An 18,933-nucleotide genomic window follows, 5' to 3' on the forward strand; every position below is an offset into this window, starting at 1 on the left:
TTGTTAGTGGCACATAAAATAATGTTGTGTCTTACAATGGGGATTCAATGAAATATGGCCGTTGGGTAGGAATTCATGTCTGTTTCATGGTGGGTAGTATGGAGAAAGTAGTATATTTTTACGGACTTAATTATAAGAACAGTGAATAATTTTAGTTATATTATACTTTCTCAAAAATATGTGTAAGATTGAGGCAGAAATGAAAGACCTGCATAAAATCTAAAGCCTTTTACAAATATCATGTTACATTGTTAATGTTTTTGTGGATGTTGACTAATAATTGGTAAACTTGATTCTCACTTCTCCTATGCACTTTTCATAAAGCACTTATACTCATTTTCAGTTTTATCTGAATTCTGCATTTCTTTCTTTCTTTCTTTTTTTTTTTTTTTTTTGAGATGGAGTCTCGCTCTGTTACCTAGGCTGGAGTGCAGTGGCACGATCTCGGCTCACTGCAAGCTCCGTCTCCTGGGTTCACGCCATTCTCCTGCCTCAGCCTCCCGAGTAGCTGGGACTACAGGCACCCGCCACCATGCCCGGCTAATTTTTTGTATTTTTAGTAGAGACGGGGTTTCACCATGTTCGCCAGGATGGTCTCAATCTCCTGACCTCATGATCCACCCGCCTCAGCCTCCCAAAGTGCCGGGATTACAGGCGTGAGCCACCGCACCCGGCCAGAATTCTGCATTTCTTTCTAAACAGGAAAGGATTCTTTTGTGGTTTCTCAATCTTAACTAACTAAACCTGAGAAAAAAGGTTCAACCAATGAGAACCTTACATTTAACATCAGATTTATTTTATTTTCAGCAATAGATATCACAATTTGGAGACTAACAGGAAGCACGTGCCTGGAAAAAAAAAATCTGATTAGTCTTTAAGATGGGAACCAGAGTAGCTTCTTACATTGTCTACTACAAGTAGACTTTTCTCTTAAAAGTCTAAGTTGCTATTTTCTAAAAAGACCAAATAAATATTTAGGAATTGTGATAACATAAATGTAAGTCAAGAAATATTAATTGCAGGATTTTTCGGCATGTTGAAATGAAAAAAATATAAGTTGAAAATTCTTTAAGAAGTGTGTACCTATTAAAATGGTATTAAGTGTTCATTCTTGAGTGAAATGTTTAAGGAATAAATAGGAATTATTGCATATGTTTTGTTTTCAGTGGGGAGCAATGGAAGTTTATTAATACAAACATCTGAGAAGCAGTATAATTTGCATCTATATGAGGCACCGACTCTAATTTATTATCAGTAATAAATCCATTTTGTCTCCGGTTAGGAAAGCTGGAGTCATCTTGGCAGTTTGTTGAAGCCAAAACATTGTTTAATATGGTTTTCCAAATTTTATACATCAGAATTTATCTGATTCACCTTTTAGTCCCACCTCATACTTTGCCTTGTGATACACATGAAGGACACACTCAATAAAAGTCAAAATGCAGAAGACAAGATGTTTCATGCACTTGATAGACACAATAAAGATTCTATTTGCATAATGGGCACATTCAGGAAAAATTAAAACACGGAAGGCAAAATGTTTCGGATCATTTTTTATTAATACTTGACTTTGGTCCAAGCCATTCCAGGGATAAAAGAGGCTAGGGCTTATGATCTAATCTCTAATCTAACTCTTGCATTTTCTCTAAGGAGTAATGGATCCTAAACTTTTACTTAATGCACACAATACTTATGCTCTGCTGATTAATATAATTTGAATGGGTTCATTGTAGAATAAATTCAAACAATGACTTCAATTGAATATGCACTTGAACATTTTGCCCCCAGCTTCCTTTCCTGGTATTTTAAGGTTGTCTTTGACGTAACTAAATATATGCATGGTATGAACAATTGGCAAATGCAGAAAAGTAGAAGAAGAAAAAATATATCCCACCCGGAGTCTCAACAAAATTCTTGAGTCCCAAATGTTTTGTTCAAAAATCTTTAGAGATCGTTATAAGAGCTCTCTGAGAGGAAACTGAACTTTATTCTTTTGTAGGGGTTATTTCTGTCTTTTGTACGATGTCCAATGCTTGTAGGTTCTATCTATAATCTATCAAGATGAATATACGTCCCCATCATTTGGCATATTTAACAGGCACCAACTCTTTTTTCCTCTCCAATCTCTGTTCGTGACTGAAATGTGCATGCCTTCTGACTGAGAGTGCATTTTCTATGGGTCTTGACAGCTTCCCCATCTTCCTCTTTCTTTTCCCTATTTATTCTTTCCCCTACCCCTACTCCTTTCCTGCTCTGACTTCCCCTTCCCCTCACCCTGCTCTTCCTCTTCTCCTCTCCTCTCCTCTTCATCTCCTCCACCTATGTTTCCCCTCCCTTTCTCTTTCCTTTCTTCTCCCCTCCCTTCTTCACGGCTTTTCCTTTCTCCTTTATGCTCCTCCCTCCTTCCCCTGCTTGGAAACCCTGATTGGAGAGAGTCTAAGTTAGAACTAGAGGACAAGAAGTGTAGGACAAGATTATAAACTCTTTCAAGAGGGTTTTCTCTAAAGAGGAGACTACGGAAGATGATAGATCAGAGGCTCCTGGAGGGTGTGGGAACTGATGGATTGAAGCACTTGAAGGAGTGATCCCAGAAGGTAAGAGGTGATTGTCAGAGACTAGGAAACTTGGACTGGTGACAGCGAGGTCTAGAGGGCATGGCAATGGTATAAGCTGAGATAAGGTGAAGGATATGATCATTAGAAAAGAAGAGATCATTCTGTAGGTTGCCTGTTTACTCTGATGGCAGTTTCTTTTGCTGTGCAGAAGCTGTTTAGTTTAATTAGATCCCATTTGTCAATTTTGGCTTTTGTTGCCATTGCTTTTGGTGTTTTAGTCATGAGGTCTTTGCCCATGCCTATGTCCTGAATGGTACTGCCTAGGTTTTCTTCTAGGGTTCACGATAGCAAAGACTTGGAACCAACCCAAATGCCCATTAATGATAGACTGGATACAGAAATTGTGGCACATATGCACCATGAAATACTATGCAGCCATAGAAAAGGATGAGTTCATGTCCTTTGCAGGGACATGGATGAAGCTGGAAACCATCATTCTCAGCAAACTAACACAAGAACAGAAAACCAAACACTGCATGTTCTCACTCATAAGTGGGAGTTAAACAATGAGAATATATGGACACAGGGAGGGGAACATCACACACTGGAGCCTGTCAGAGGGTTGGGGACTAGGGGAGGGATAACATTAGGAGAAATACTTAATGTAGATGACAGGTTGATGGGTGCAGCAAACCACCATAACATGTGTATACCTATGTAACACACCTGCATGTTCTGCACCTGTACCCCAGAACTTAAAAGTATAATAAAAAAAAAAAAGAGAGAAAAGAAAATAAGAGATCAGGAATATAACTCCAGGATACTGGAATGATCATTTACATAGATAAGGAAGTCACTAAGGTGTGGGCATATGTGTGTGTGAGAGAAAGAGAGAGAGAAAAAAGAGAAAGGAGAGAGAGAGAGAATTTAAAAAAGGATATTGGATATATAATATGATACTTCAAAGGAGCTGGAAGTTTTTAGGAAGGAAGGAGAGAGAATGATCTGGGAAGACAATCAGGAGCAACAGAGACACCTCCTCACCTCCAGTCCCTGTTACAGAAGACAATATGATTTTTATTAGGGCAATCAAGTGAAGGAAAAGTTGCTCAAAAGGAAGTTTAGGATATGAGGGGATTAACTGAAACCCATCGTTATTCTAGGGGGCAGGTCCAAGGGTCTATGGGGATAGATTTGGAACACAGCTGCATGTGGATAACCCTGGTGGATGAGGGATAACTATAGAGCCTTGGACTTTCTAAGTGATTGCCATCAACAGGAATAGAGGGCATGATGAAATCAATGGAAATGGACTCTAACATACATTGTTAGGTTTGAGTGGGCAGTTGGAGACTCTTACCAGGAAAACTCAGAACACAGACATCGTTGGGGAACCTGCAGAGGCTGGAACAGTGTGAGTGCTCTCTGGTAGCTTCTCTGATGTAATGTTGAGGACAGAGACTCAAAGGTGGCAGAAGCGCGGAAATGCAGGTTTCTCTGGATAACTCGTGGCACTTTTTCTGATGGTGATGTTGAGGCTGGCTGAGGTATGGGGGCGTTTTCAGCATCCGCAGTTTAGTGAATATCCTTCCTACTGCTTTCTCATGGTGAATTCCAAGAAGATGAAGAAAACCATGTCACCAGTTGTGCCTGCTCACTTCTCTGGCCGGGGAAATGTGCTCCTAGATAACATGCTCTACCCCGAGCACGTTTGGAGCACACACACATCCCATGATCCAAGAAAGGGGGAAGATCTTTCCCTAAAAAATTAACAAAGGAAGAGTTAATGGATGCTGGGCAGATGGAATTAGAAATTGTGTATAGCTGGTATCAAGGACCCAAATGCTGGGCAGAAGGAATTAGAAATTGTGTATAGCTGGTATCAGGGACCCAAATAACAATGTGTTAAGCCAATTAAGGCTTCATTTTTCTTTTAACTAAAACAAGGACAGAAGTAGGTAATCCAAAGTTGGTGTAATAGCTCCACTGTCATCAGAGACCCAGACTTCCTATGCTTTTTGCTATACCATCATGGTGCATGATATGTTCCCACAGTATCATATACTTATACTCTAGTATGCTGGGCTACCATTCCTCATGTCTGTATTGTGGAAGAAAAGGAGAAGGAAGTAGGGAAGGGAAAGAAGTACTCTCTCAATTGAGACAGCCCCCTTTAAAAAGCTTTCCAAGGGCGGGTGCGGTGGCTCACGCCTGTAATCCCAGCACTTTGGGAGGCCGAGGCTGGCGGATCACAAGGTCAGGAGATCGAGACCATCCTGGCTAACACAATGAAACCCCATCTCTAATAAAAAAATTCAAAAAAAAAAAAAATAGCCGGGCGTGGTAGAGGGCGCCTGTAGTCCCAGCTACTCGGGAGGCTGAGGCAGGAGAATGGCGTGAACCCAGGAGGTGGAGCTTGCAGTAAGCTGAGATCACGCCACTGCACTTCAGCCTGGGCAGCAGAGTGAGACTCCATCTCAAAAACAAAAAACAAAACAAAACAAAATAAAATAAAATAAAATAAAATAATAAAAAGCTTTCCAGAAGTCCTGCTCAATCTCAGCTATATATTATGGGCTCTCATTAGTTGAGGTAGAGAGTTGAGGTAATCTTTTAGCTGGGCATATTACTATGCTTAATAAAACTGGTGAGAATGGCTATTGGGTGGGCAACTATAAGCCTCTACCACAGCAGCAAAAATAAACTGATGTTAATGCATAAGTCAAGATTCGCATCATGAGCTATGATTGGCAGGAATATTTGTGGGAAGGAGAAGTGAAAAAGCTGGAAGAACAAGAACTGGGGTTGGACAGTAGAATACCACAACCGAAGATGGCAGAAGTTGGGTAGCTTTGCAGAGGCTAACACTATTAGAAGGCCTAGGATATGCCCATGAGGTCTAAGAACCAAGTCGATCATGAACCTGAAAACTCTGTCCTGGAAAATACCACTTCCTTTTGTTGGAATGTAGCCTGAAAAATCACAGGAAAGGCCCAGCTGAGAGCATCAGGTACCTCCCTTTTTTGATCACCTCTAATCTACAGTTACCATCTTCCATGTAGGGCCAGGCCTCTTAGACAGGTTAAGTTTCCCACCTATGGGCAGAGGGCTGCATGCGATGATATTATTTAGGCAATGCATTTGGTAAAACATGAACTTTCAATTGTCCCATAAGAACTCAAAAAATGGTGGTGTATTATGTATCGTTTGCTATTTTAAGAAAAGAAAATTGTCTTGCTTGCAATGTGCAGACATTGCTAAACTTGTAATTATTATTTTTATCCTTATTTAGCAAAATGTGATCTAATTGCTTTCATTTTACATAGTAAGAACATGTCCTCATCTCCGCCAGCCGAAACATGGCCACATCAGCTGTTCTACAAGGGAAATGTTATATAAGACAACATGTTTGGTTGCCTGTGATGAAGGGTACAGACTAGAAGGCAGTGATAAGCTTACTTGTCAAGGAAACAGCCAGTGGGATGGGCCAGAACCCCGGTGTGTGGGTAAGTTTCTAGAAGGTGTAATGCCTTGAGTGATTCATTTCCTCTGCTCTGATTTCTCCAGTATTCTGTGAAGACCTAAAACTAAACACTAGCTGGTAATGAGTATAAATACATATCCACATGTACAGGTGCAGGTGTTACAGATACAAAAACAAATGTGTTGTCTTACTCCTCTCCACTAGTAAAGGAACTTCTACAATGAATTCTGTTTTCTAACTCACAGAAGTTTATACCTTCAAATGACCATGCCTTTTTTCTTAGTTTTAATTGAGGCCAATTTGGATGGATTTTTTTTAAAACGCAAATGCCTCATAATACCCTTGCTTTGTTAAACATGTTTTACATTTACCTTATTAATGGAAGGACAAAATTAGGAACCAGTGAATCTTAAAAATTGCTTTATTATTAAACAAGAACAAATAAAAATAACTGAACATTCAACTGAAAAGTTAGGAAAATAAAACAACTGCAAGGAAAATTGAAAGAAGGATATAACCAGAATTGTTTAAGTAAATGAAAAAGAACTATAAAGGGAGAAGGGATGCAGTAGAATGGTTAAGAAGCAAAGCTTTAAATAAAGTAATAAAATAGAATTTAAAATATAAGTAAGAAAAATTCAAAAATAGAATTTTTCTGGCCGGGCAAGGTGGCTCACACCTGTAATCTCAGCACTTTGGGAGGCTGAGGTGAACAAATCATGAGGTCAGAGCTGCAGACCAGCCTGGCTAACACGGTGAAACGCTGTCTCTACTAAAAATACTAAAAAATAGCTAGGTGTGGTGGCAGATGCCTGTAATCCCAGCTACTCAGGAGGCTGAGACAGGAGAATCTCTTGAACCCAGGAGGCAGAGGTTTCAGTGAGCCGAGATCACAGCACTGCACTCTAGCCCCAGCGACAGTGCAAAACTCTGTCCAAAAAAAAAAAAAAAAAATTCTAAGAACTTTCCATACCATATAGTTTGGCCTAAATAATGGAAAGCCAGCCAATTCATATTCTTGAAGTATTATTATTTAATTGTCAACCTGACAATTATTACCAAAAAAGATAGAAAATTATAGACCAACATTACGTTGGTCTGTAAAAGCTGTAAAAACAAATATACTAGCAACCCACACTGAAAAAAGAAAATAGTCTGCCAATCAAGTAGAGTTTATTCTAGGATTGCAAAAAGGAGTTAAAATTAAGTAATCTATCAATATAATAAATTACTTCATTATAGCAAATTGGAAGAAAATTGTATGGTTGCTTAGTAGAAGATAAAAATTCATTCATTATCATTTAAAACACATTTTCAGTAAAATGTTTTAAAACTCGTATTGATATAACTCAATAAAAAATATCAATCTGAAATCTGCAGCCACTTATGGAGAAACAATATAGACAGTCTTATCAAATTTGGCAAAAGAAAAATACACTCACATTGTTTAGTACTATTCTCTAAGCTTTAGCTCTTGTAAGAAATTATGAGATTAGAGATATTGGGATTGAAAATCATCATCATTTGTAGACTACAAGCCCGCCCCCCCAACAACAAAATAGAATGAATCTACTAATCAACGAGAGCTCATTAAAGTCATTAAAATAGCAAATTTATCTGCCAGCAGACATTAGAAAAAATAAAGAAAAATAAACAGCTTTTCTATATACAATGATAAACAGAACATATGGTAAAATATGACATTCAAAAGATCTATGGAAAATATAAAATATGTCAGAATAACCTTAAATAGAAACGTGTGGAACCTGTATTAAGCAAACCAGAAAAATGTTACCGAGAGATGAAAAGAACATTTTAATATTTATATAAAATGTTTTCAAAATGTTAAGTTCTTTCCAAATTATGTATTTATATATAAATTATTTATATTAATTTGTATATATTATATTACTACATAATTTATATATGTATTATAATTTTATAATTTATATATGTATATTAATTATATTAATATATAGTACATATATTTATGTTAAGTTCTTTCCAAATTAACATAAGGAAAGAACTTAACACATTACATATATATGCATTACATATATATGTACTACACTGAATGCATACTCATTCAATAGCTTAAAAGGGATTTTCTTTTTTGCCCTTCTTTTGGAATTAGGGAATGATTCTAGGGTTCATCTAGAAAAATATTGTAATGAACAATCACTAAAATCAGTTTGAAAAGGAAGAGCAATAGGAATAGTAAATAGAAAGTAGCTCTATCAGGTTTTCAAATCTTTTTTAATCTGCAAAGATTAAGAATATGCAAGGATTGCCATACAGATTACAATTATGGAAGTATCACAGGTCAGTTGAGGGAAAAAAAATTTATTTAACTGATCATAGGGGAAATTTGACTAGCTCCTTGTGAAAAACAAAACAAAATAAAGTTTCCTGTATGTTTTCAATTCACACTGAACACAGAAATAAATTCTTCTTAGATTTTAAAGATAAGGTAAAAGATAAAACCATTACAACCTGGAAGAGAATGTATTTAACATATGTAAGTGAATGCTAACCAGTCTCAGAACTTACTAAGCATAAAAGCAATGGAATACTTCAAAAAGAAAAACACTCAGTAGATTAGACTATATAAAAGTTAAAGACACGCTCACCGAAAGTACCATAAACAAACAATAAAAAAAGAATAAAATTTTCAACAACTTTGACAGCCAAAAGGATAATTTTCTTACTTTATATAGGCCCAGCTGTAAATAAAGGATACTGAGTCCCACATTGTCATTATCGTCGAACCACAAATTTGGCTTTGATTTTCCTGTTGATCAAAGTAGACTAGGAGGTCTGGGATGGCATGCAGTTCACACCGTGCAGAAATAAAGAGACAAACCATTTCTTGGAAAAAAAAAATGGCTTTTGCTGGCACAGTTTGGAAAGAAATTATTTCATGGAGGAAGTATGATAGTGGAGTGTTTAGTAGCACACAGATTTTGCCACTTACTTGCATGGTGACTTTAGGAAAGTTACTAGTGTGCTCAGTTTTCATTTGTAAGTTGGAATACTTCTTACAGCATATGATTAAATAATACATGCAAAGTGCTTAGAATAATGCCTGGCACATAGTAGGTACTGAATAAATGTTAGCTATTTATTCAGCTATTCCAATAACATGGAAAATAGAGACTAAAGATGTGAGTAATGCTGCCAGTAGATTCTCTACTACAAAAAACAAATGTGCCTATGGGTGTATGCACACGCTGCCCCCTCACATGCACTCCCTGTATTAAGTCCTAGCCTTGATTTTCCATTCCATCTGCATTCTGCCTAATTCATCTGCTATTCTTTTTCTGTGCTAAATATAGCATTCAAGGTCAAGGCCCTAAATATAACAGTGATTTTAGGAAGGCTATTAGAAACTTTTCTCATTATATGCTTGCTTAAAAATAGCACCAAAAAGCTCATAAAATAGAGATTGCTGAATATATCACTTAATCCATGAAATATGGAATTCGATTTATGACTTTCTACTTCTAAGCCATAAAATAATATTCTGCTAACTAAATGAATGTGCTCCAAGCAAATGATAAAAGTCAAAATCAGTGTTAATTAAAATATCAGAAGTTTTTGAAAGTTTTGATGCACTGGCAAAAATAGCAAAAGATAACTAAAGAGGTATAGGTTAGCATTATTTACAATATGTTATACATTCAATGTCATATATAGTTATCATTTAGCAATTTACATAAATCCTAAGGCAGCATAATTGTATTTTTCTTGAGTAAAAAGAATCCATGGCATTTCCAATTTGTGGGAACACAAATAACATTCTCTCTGTTTCCCTACCGTAGAGCGCCACTGTTCCACCTTTCAGACGCCCAAAGATGTCATCATATCCCCCCACAACTGTGGCAAGCAGCCAGCCAAATTTGGGACGATCTGCTATGTAAGTTGCCGCCAAGGGTTCATTTTATCTGGAGTCAAAGAAATGCTGAGATGTACCACGTCTGGAAAATGGAATGTCGGAGTTCAGGCAGCTGTGTGTAAAGGTAGGTCTCTACACTAGTCAGGCTAAAAATCAAATTTTTAAATAATGCCATATGGGTGCAGTATAGGACAATCCTTCTTTGCAACTTTTGCTGCAAACCCATGATAATATGGTAGGTGCTACCCCAATATCCTCTATGAGGATTTCTGGTTCAAAGTGGTGGATTTACAAAATCTGATTACAAAATGCCAGACAATGACAGAAGAAATACACAAATAAGGAAAATAGTAGAGCTGAAAATCAGGTAAGTTTTCCATAAGACTAAAATCTTTAGGGAAGTCTTGGTCTATATAAAGCAGGTGAGACTGAATTGATTTTCAAAAAGAAGCTATCAGCACTTTGAAACCTGGCATCACATTCCATTCACAAGAGGACATTGCCATTTTCTCTGCAACAAGAGCAGACCGCTATGAAAAAGGAGTTACTGAAAACAGAAAAGAGTTCTTAGAAGTAAAAAATGTCCTATCTCTAAGAGAAGGACAAGGGCAGATGAATGGAAGGAATGCTGTTGAAAACTATATTAGTAATTTAAAAGACCAAACTGAGAGTTTCCTCACAATGGAGAACTGAATGAGTAAACAAAGAAAGTGCTTGAATTTCCCAATTGATCAAACCAAAAAGATGGAAGTTGAGGGATGCCAGTGGCAGAAGGAAAAACCCCAATGTCCATTTAATAAGGAGTTCCAGAAGGAGAGAGGAGAGGAGATGGAGAAAAATTTCTCTACCAAGAGAAGAAAATTTCTCTGAGCTAGAGAGTGGCTTAATCCTTTAGACCACAGATAACTCCTCAGTGTTAGGTTGGCATACTTTGACTACTACTAGTGAAATTTCTGAGTTGCAGAGTTAATGGAAAAATCTTAAATAACTTTTCATGGAGAAAGAAAGAAATTGCACAAAAGAAACAAGAATTAGACTCACGTTACCTATTTCATTTACAACTTTAAATGCCACAAGGAAATGTAGCAATGTGTACAGGATATGGAGAGCAAATAAATATAAACTTTAGATTCCAGGTCCAGTCAAGCTATTGTTTAAGCATGAATGAAAAATCAAATACTTTTTAAAACATTTTTTCAGAGTTAATATGCTATTATGTGTTCCTGTGGGAGAGAGTTGTCCAAGTATAAGCCCCTTTGAGAAAGAGAAAATATAAATTGAATTAAATTTTGAAGAAACAAGAAGACATGAGACACAATGAGATCAATTCAGATATATTCAGCCAGAAGTTACAGAAGACCTAATTTAACATAAATTAAAATAAAAGATGTATTTTATCATATAACAAAAGCTTAAGCACTACCATAACTGGCGTGCATCTGTGTAACGTTAGCACGTCTAATTCAGCACCATAGTATAAAGTAAAAAATATCATTGGCTTTAATTTGTTGCTTGCTTTGACAGTACGTTTCAGTTTCTGCTAGTTAATTCTACTTGACAGCCTCATTTTCAAGTGTAGTTTCTTCCTGTCACAGTCAACATTTTTTAATTTAGTTCATTCAAAAAATATTTCTCAAGCTCCTATGATATGTCAGGTACCATATAAGACAGTGGGGCAAGACATCCTGACCTTCAAATAACTTAAATTCTATTGGGGGAGAAAATTCAATTTCAAAATAGCTTGTTGAGTTTTATGGTTGGGAAATCCAGAGGGCTATGGGAACTTGTGGAGTGGGGACCTCAAATGGGCCTGGAGAATCAGCAAGAGCTTCCTGAGGAGCTGTGTCTAAGCCTGTTCAAGAGCAAGGACTAGACATCCAGGTAAAGGGAGAAGAGGGCACTAATTCAGGCAAATAAAAGAACATAGGTAAGGGCCCAGGTAAAAGAAAGGCAATGGCCTGACAGTAACTCAATGTGGAGAGTGAATTCCTGTAGGAGAAAAGGAAGAAATGAGGCTAAGAGGTCAATAGGTACTAGTTCAGGATTGGGCTCGTAAGCCATGCTGAGATAAATGATCAGGAAAGCAGGTGGGTGCAGATTCCGAACAATCAGTAACTGGGATGTACAAATGTGTCACAGTGTATTAATATAACTAGATTTGTACCTCTTCCTTAAATGATCTAGGACCACATATCAGTGTATTAATCTACTTGTGTATTTTCTGAGTTAGACGTGGAGGCTCCTCAAATCAACTGTCCTAAGGACATAGAGGCTAAGACTCTGGAACAGCAAGATTCTGCCAATGTTACCTGGCAGATTCCAACAGCTAAAGACAACTCTGGTGAAAAGGTAAGGTTTGTGCAATTATGTGCATCCTTTTCAAATGAATTCTAAATATACTGCAGATATGTGTGTTGAAGACTTACTAATATGCTCATGATAATACTTGTATTAGGGTTCTCTAGAGGGACAGAACTAATAGGATAGATGTATATATGAAAGGGAGTTTATTAAGGACTATTGACTCACACCATCACAAGGTGAAGTTCCACAATAGGCCATCTGCAAGCTGAGGAGCAAGGAAGTCAGTCCAAGTCCCAAAACCTCAGAAGTGGGGAAGCCGATAGTGCAGCCTTCAGTTAGTGGCCAAAGGCACAAGAACTCCTGGCAAACCACTGATATAAGTACAGAAGTCCAAAAGCTGAAGAACTTGGAGTCTGATGTTCAAGGGCAGGAAGCAGCCAGCACGGGAGAAAGATGAAGGCTGGCAGACTCAGCAGGTCTGCTCTTCTCACCTTCCTCTGCCTGCTTTATTCTAGCCAAGGTGGCAGCTGATTAGATGGTGCCCACCCAGACTGAGGGTGGGTCTGCCTCTCCCAGTCCTCCTCAAATATTAATCTTTGGCAACATCCTCACAGACACACCCAGGAACAATACTTCGTATCCTTCAATCCAATCAAGTTGACGCTCAATATTAACCATCACAATACTCTTTGTGTATGAACTCTACTCGTAAATGTGAATGCGGCATCTGACAGAATAATGATCAACCTTGAATTTTTAATTAGAAATCTCAGATAAAATCCTCAAAACCAGAAACTTTTCATTCTATGGATTTGTTGTATTATTGTAGCCAGTAAGATTACTTGACGAAGAATTCTTTGCCCTTTACTAGGTTCTGAGGATCTTTTAAGAAAAGAAAAGATGTGGACTCAATCCTAATTGCTATTTATGAACCTATCTTTTAAAATATGGGCCCAAAATGATTGTGTATTTTTCAGTCAGAAAGAGATAGCATTGGTGTTTCTTCTTCAAGCTTGTCTAAATCCAGCATTATTCAGAACACAGTATTTTAATTTTCTTTGTATATAGTAGCTTGAAATAATCCATCAGATGTTAGAAAAATAGTTCATTTAGGAATTTTACTTCCTCTTATATGTACATGGTTAGTATTCATATACATTAAGATGCACTTAAATATTATGTTATTTCTACACTTACCTGTAAATATATATAAGTTGTACCAATCAGGATACACTGGGGGCGGCGGGGGGGATGCAGAGCGCAACATAGAAAAAATAGCTGTTCTGATCATTGTGTTGAATATACTTACAATCAAGGTAGCTTTTAAATCTGATTTGAAAAGGGCAAATGTGATTTCTAGGGCTGAATGCACTTTAAGTGGTTTGTGTGTTGAACAGTCTCTCATGTGTGATATTTCCACCACATCTTTTTCTTTTCACTCTGACCCTCCTGCCTTCCCCTTATAAGGACCCTTGAGATTACATTGAACCCATCTGGATAACTCAGGAGAATCTCCTAATTTTAAGATTCTTAATTTAGTCATGTCTGCTAAGTCCCTTTTACCATGTAAGGTAACGTGTTCACAGGTTCCAGGGATTAGAACATGGATGATCTTTGGGGGGGCCGTTATTCAGCCTACTACATGGGGGAAGAACTTGAATGTGCTTAAAAGAATAAAAATAGAAATGGAGAGAACCAATTGAGATGGAGAAGTTGAATATACAAGGAAAAGAGGGGGCAATTCATTGTGAATGGCTTCTGTTCAGAAAGTGATCAAACCTGAAGCGTAACTAAAGGGAATAAGTAAGAGAGTTTTGAAGTTTTAGGAGAATTGAGAAGTTTTGAAAAACTCATTCTGAGAAGGAGAGTGAACAGACCAGAGAAATATACTAGGATTATTTGGCTACAGTTGGGGGTCCATTTGAGTTTTGTGATCATAAACTTATAGAGAGATTAATCTGCACTACTGTGTGAATTTCTCCAAAATTGATGTGATTCTCTAGCGTAGGCCTGAAAAAAGTAAATAATTGGGTTTCTTTATAATGTAGAGGTTTGAAAGAAAAAAAAGACAGAGAAGGCAGTTTAGACAATTGGGGAAAAAACCCCACTATATTTATTGTAATAATAGAACATGAACTCAAAGCAGGGTAAGAAAGAATAAAAAGAAAGAACTCACGATGCTGTCATGAACATCCTTGTACTAAGTCTTTGTCTTTTGTCTCTGATTATTCCTTCAGAAAATTTCCAAAAAAAGAAATTTCTTGGTAGAAAAGTAAGATGCTAAATTATATGTACAGTGCAATCAAAACTATAATTGTGTAACTGATATTGAATAGTCTGAACTAGGAAAGGCACCAATAGAAAATAACCATTATTCTACAGTCACAAGCTTTGGTTGCTCTAGGGTATACCAATAGTTCTTTCCATAATTAAAAACCACTTTCAAGGATTAAAAAGAAGAGTCTTGCTGTCTAAATAAAAGCTTGAATCTTGTATCCACTTCAAAGCTTTTTCCTCTTGCGGCTCAGAGGAGGCCTGACTGACTTGAGGAAAGAGGAGCAATTGATGCTATTTTCCCCCTTCTATGCCTCCCCGTCTCTGTCTCTGGCCTCTCTAGGGTCAGGGCTGGTGGGATAAACAGAAAAATGGCTACCTCAAAGATATCCTTGTCCTAATCCCTAGAACCTGCAAATATGTTTCCTTACATAGCAAAGGAACTTTGTAGATGTGATGAAAGTAAGGACTGTGAGATGGGAGGATTAGCGTGGGTTATCCAGGTGAATCCAACTTAATCACATGAGTCCTTAAAAGAGAAGTACCTTTCCCAGCTGTGGTTACAGAGCGATGCTATAACAGAAGGATTTGAGAGATGTGCAGAGAGAAGGACTCAATCTGCCATCAGTGGCTTTGAAGCTAGAGGAGGAGGACCATGCAGGCAGCCTCTAAAAGCTAGAAGAGGCAAGGAAGCAGATTCTCCCTCAGAGCCTCCAGAAAGGAACTCAGCCCTACTAACACTTTCATTTCAACCCTGTAAGACCCATCAGTGTCTCTAACCTATAAGACCACAGGATAATACATTCTTGTTGTTTTTGTTTGTTTTTTGCTTTTTGATTGTTTGTTTGTTTGAGACAGAGTCTTGCTCTGTCCCCAGGCTGGAGTGCAGTGGCATGATCTCGGCTCACTGCAGCCTCCACCTCCCAGGTTCAAGCGATTCTTCTACCTCAGCCTCCCAAGTAGCTGGGATTACAGGCAAGTGCCACCATGTCAAGCTATTTTTTGTATTTTTAGTAGAGATGGGTTTTCACCATGTTGGCCAGCCTGGTCTCGAACTCCTGACCCAGTGATCTCCTGCCTTGGCCTCCCAAAGTGCTGGGATTACAGGCATGAGCCACCGTGCCTGGCCCATTTTTTGTTGTTTTAAGCTGCCACATTTTTAGGAATTTGCTATGGAAACAATAGGAAATGAACACAGCTGGGAAAGGAGTATTTTTGAGGAAAGGTTCAAAAGTCTTTCATTTGTTTAAGGCTGTGTGGCCCTCTCTGTATTGCTGATGCACTCTGAGAAGCAAAAAAAAAAATTATCTCTCTTGTGCAGTCCATGTGCACATTCTGCAGGAGGCCCTGTAGAAGCACCACCCCCTCCCCAACCCCTTACAGTTCCCTGCCATGAAGGTGCATTCTGGCAGGACCTCTGCTGCCCTTCCCCTTAGCTCCAAGCCCTGTCATACATCCCACAACCTCTCAAAACCCCTAGAGCAGAGTGTAGGGCAGAACAACTCAAGTACTACCATCTCCTCTTTCAGCCTATGTCACTTCACCATGCCAAAAACTGGGAGTGCAGGCTGACACATTTTCAGAACAGCCTTCCTCCCAGTCTGTCCATATTGCTCAAATAAGCCTCCTGCCTTCAAAATTCACCAGGAGAGCTGCAGCCACCTGTCTACATTCATATGTGCCCCTAAACTCCAAGGCATGGGTGTCAGCCTCACCCAGCACTCCTCACATTGGGGTGAATCTATGGATTTCTTCTGCCCAGCAAGCATCCAGCCTGGGAATGGGATGCTGGTCTCCCTTTTCTGTGGGCACCCCCTGCCCCCTGCCAATGTTCTATGAGTGGTTGTCTGAAGCCCTGCCACTTGGTTTAAGGCAGTATTCCTCCCCATTCCTTGCCCCATGGAGAAGACGGGAAATATCCCAACACTCTACCCAAGTCAATTCTCCTATTTCATATATATATATATGAAATATATATATCCAGCCACTGCTGTGTCAGCCTCCTGGCGATTTTTCCATTCTTAGGAGCTCTCTTTAGAATATGCGATTACTTAACCTTTATAATCTTCAACTTTAGGACTGTAGCTGCAATTATATATGGAAGGAATATAGTCTTTTTAATAAAGTTTTAAAAACATGCATAAGCCTTTCATTACCCAATTATCTGTGGCAAAAAAAATAAGAGTATCTATTGCATTTCACCCAAGTAAAAGGAGTAAATTATCAGTTTAACTTTTCAGCCGCTTATAGTTTGTTGATATAATCTGGGATTCTTATTCTAATTTATTATAGATTAATTAATATAGTTTTTTTACATCCCTCCAAAAATCTTTGATAACACTCGAATCCTAACAACCACAATTTTTCACAATGAGTATGTGTTTACATAGTTTTGGTGTTTGCTGACAGTTCTTCACACCATGACTTTTCTCTCTCATGAGGGATTTGTTGTGATTCATCTCATTTGGTAGGTTCAAAATCCATTCTTTCAGAAAAAGTATATACAGGTGGTATATTTATTAAGCCTTTGCATGTACAAGAACATCTTTTATTTCCAGACTAGCATTTAATGACTAAGAGAAAGATAATATATGCTGATTATTATCTTTTTTTAGATAATCTGTTTTTTTTCTTCCTGAATGCTGTGGGAATTTTTTGTTGTACATTAAGTTATCTGGGATTTGTTTAAGTGATGATTGTTCTTTATCAACTTTGGCACATCAAGAGTCCTTTTTATGTACAGTCATAGCTTTCTTCAAATCAAAGTTTTCTTCTATATCTTAGAACATTTTTCCTATTCCATTCATTCTGTTTTTTTAGGAACACTGATGATTCGTAAGTTATATCTCTAATTTCTATTCTGTATGTCTATTATCTATTCCATGATTTGTACTCTAAGTTTTCCTCTGTGTCCTGAATGAGACTTTTAAACTTACTCTTTGTATCCCTGATTTAATTTCCTGGAGCAAAATAACTATTTGACTACCAAGATACAGATAAATTCACACACACGCACACACACACACACACACACACACACACACCCCATTCTATAAAATATGTAATGCTATATATAGTAATAGGTTACTAAAATAGATTAAAAAGGGATTCTACTTACAATGCAAGATAAAATGTAAAATATTTAGGTTTCTATTTAAAAAGAAGGGTAAATGGCACCTTAAAGGAAAATATAAAACATTGGCAGGTGAAATAATGAAATCAAACAGAAATACATGCCATATTTGTAGATTAAAAAACAAAATGTTTCATTCTAGTTTTTCTGAAAGAAAAAAAGCAAAATATTTATAGAATAAATGTATTTCAAAGGTACTGTTAATATATTTTTGAGCATGAAAAGTGATTCTGTAATGGAAAGTAGAAGAATACCTAGATTAAAGTATTGAAAAGAATAATAAGAAACAACTGGGTCTATTAGAAATCAAAATATTTAATGAAATAAAAATAAACAGAATGGTGCAGTACTACTTCATAATAGATGGATTTTAAAATATCATAAAGGGGAATCAGTGAGTGATTTTTAAGATGTAAAGTTATACTCTCAAATCAGACCACACAGAAAATATATTTCCAAATTATAGTTTAAATCGTAAAAAAAACTACCATCAAATATATTTGGATGCTTATCAAATCATTTCATGAATAGCTTTCTAATCTTATTTGAAATATTTTTAAAACTACAGTGAAAAGGAAATTTATCAATTTTCAATGGATGAAGAAAATAAACGTACAATTCAAGAAGTAAAAAATATAATACATGCAAACTTGAGAATTTAATCTTAGCATATGGCATTAAGAAACAGTTCATTAAAACAATGACCTGGTACCAGATTTTTGACTTACCAAAAATTGATGATATTTAATATAGATCAGAAAATGTGGTTGACAGTGGGAATATGAATTGTTACCATGCATTTGGAAATAAGTTTTATATTATCTACTAATAAAATGTTAATGGTTGGGTTTAATAATTCTGTTCATGGAACTCTATTACAAGGAAATAATAAATAAGCAAAATAAGCCAAGCACAGAAAGACAAATATCTCAGGTGAGAGCTAAAAAAAAAGTAGATCTCATTAAGATAGAGAGTAGACTGGTTGTTATCAGAGGCCAAGAAAGGTGGGGGAGGGAGAGATAAGAGAAGAGAATTAATGGGTAGGAATACATGTTTTGATAGAAGTCATAAGACCTTGTCTTACGTAGATCAGTAGGGTGACCATAGTTTACAATAATCGATCGTATATTCCAAAATAGCTAGAAGAGAAGAATTTTAAAGGTTCCAGCATAAAGAAAAGATAAATATTTAAGGTGATGGATATCTGAAGTGCACTGATTTGATCTTTATAAACTATATGAATGTGTGAAATTATTACATGTACCTTGAAACTATGTACATCTATTAT

The 18,933-nt window shown here is 37.1% G+C and overlaps 1 protein-coding gene across 1 annotated transcript in view; it reads left to right on the forward strand.

The window, feature by feature from the left end:
- Positions 1-18,933, forward strand: part of SVEP1 (sushi, von Willebrand factor type A, EGF and pentraxin domain containing 1) — a 207,484-nt gene that overhangs the window by 72,431 nt on the left and 116,120 nt on the right. Inside the window, exons 6-8 of the mRNA XM_003810882.7 lie at positions 5,882-6,061; positions 9,861-10,058; positions 12,165-12,283. Coding sequence (XP_003810930.3) covers positions 5,882-6,061; positions 9,861-10,058; positions 12,165-12,283 — 497 coding nt within the window. The remainder of the gene's footprint in view (positions 1-5,881; positions 6,062-9,860; positions 10,059-12,164; positions 12,284-18,933) is intronic.

Source organism: Pan paniscus, chromosome 11 (assembly GCF_029289425.2).
Source record: "Pan paniscus chromosome 11, NHGRI_mPanPan1-v2.0_pri, whole genome shotgun sequence".
NCBI lineage: Eukaryota > Metazoa > Chordata > Mammalia > Primates > Hominidae > Pan > Pan paniscus.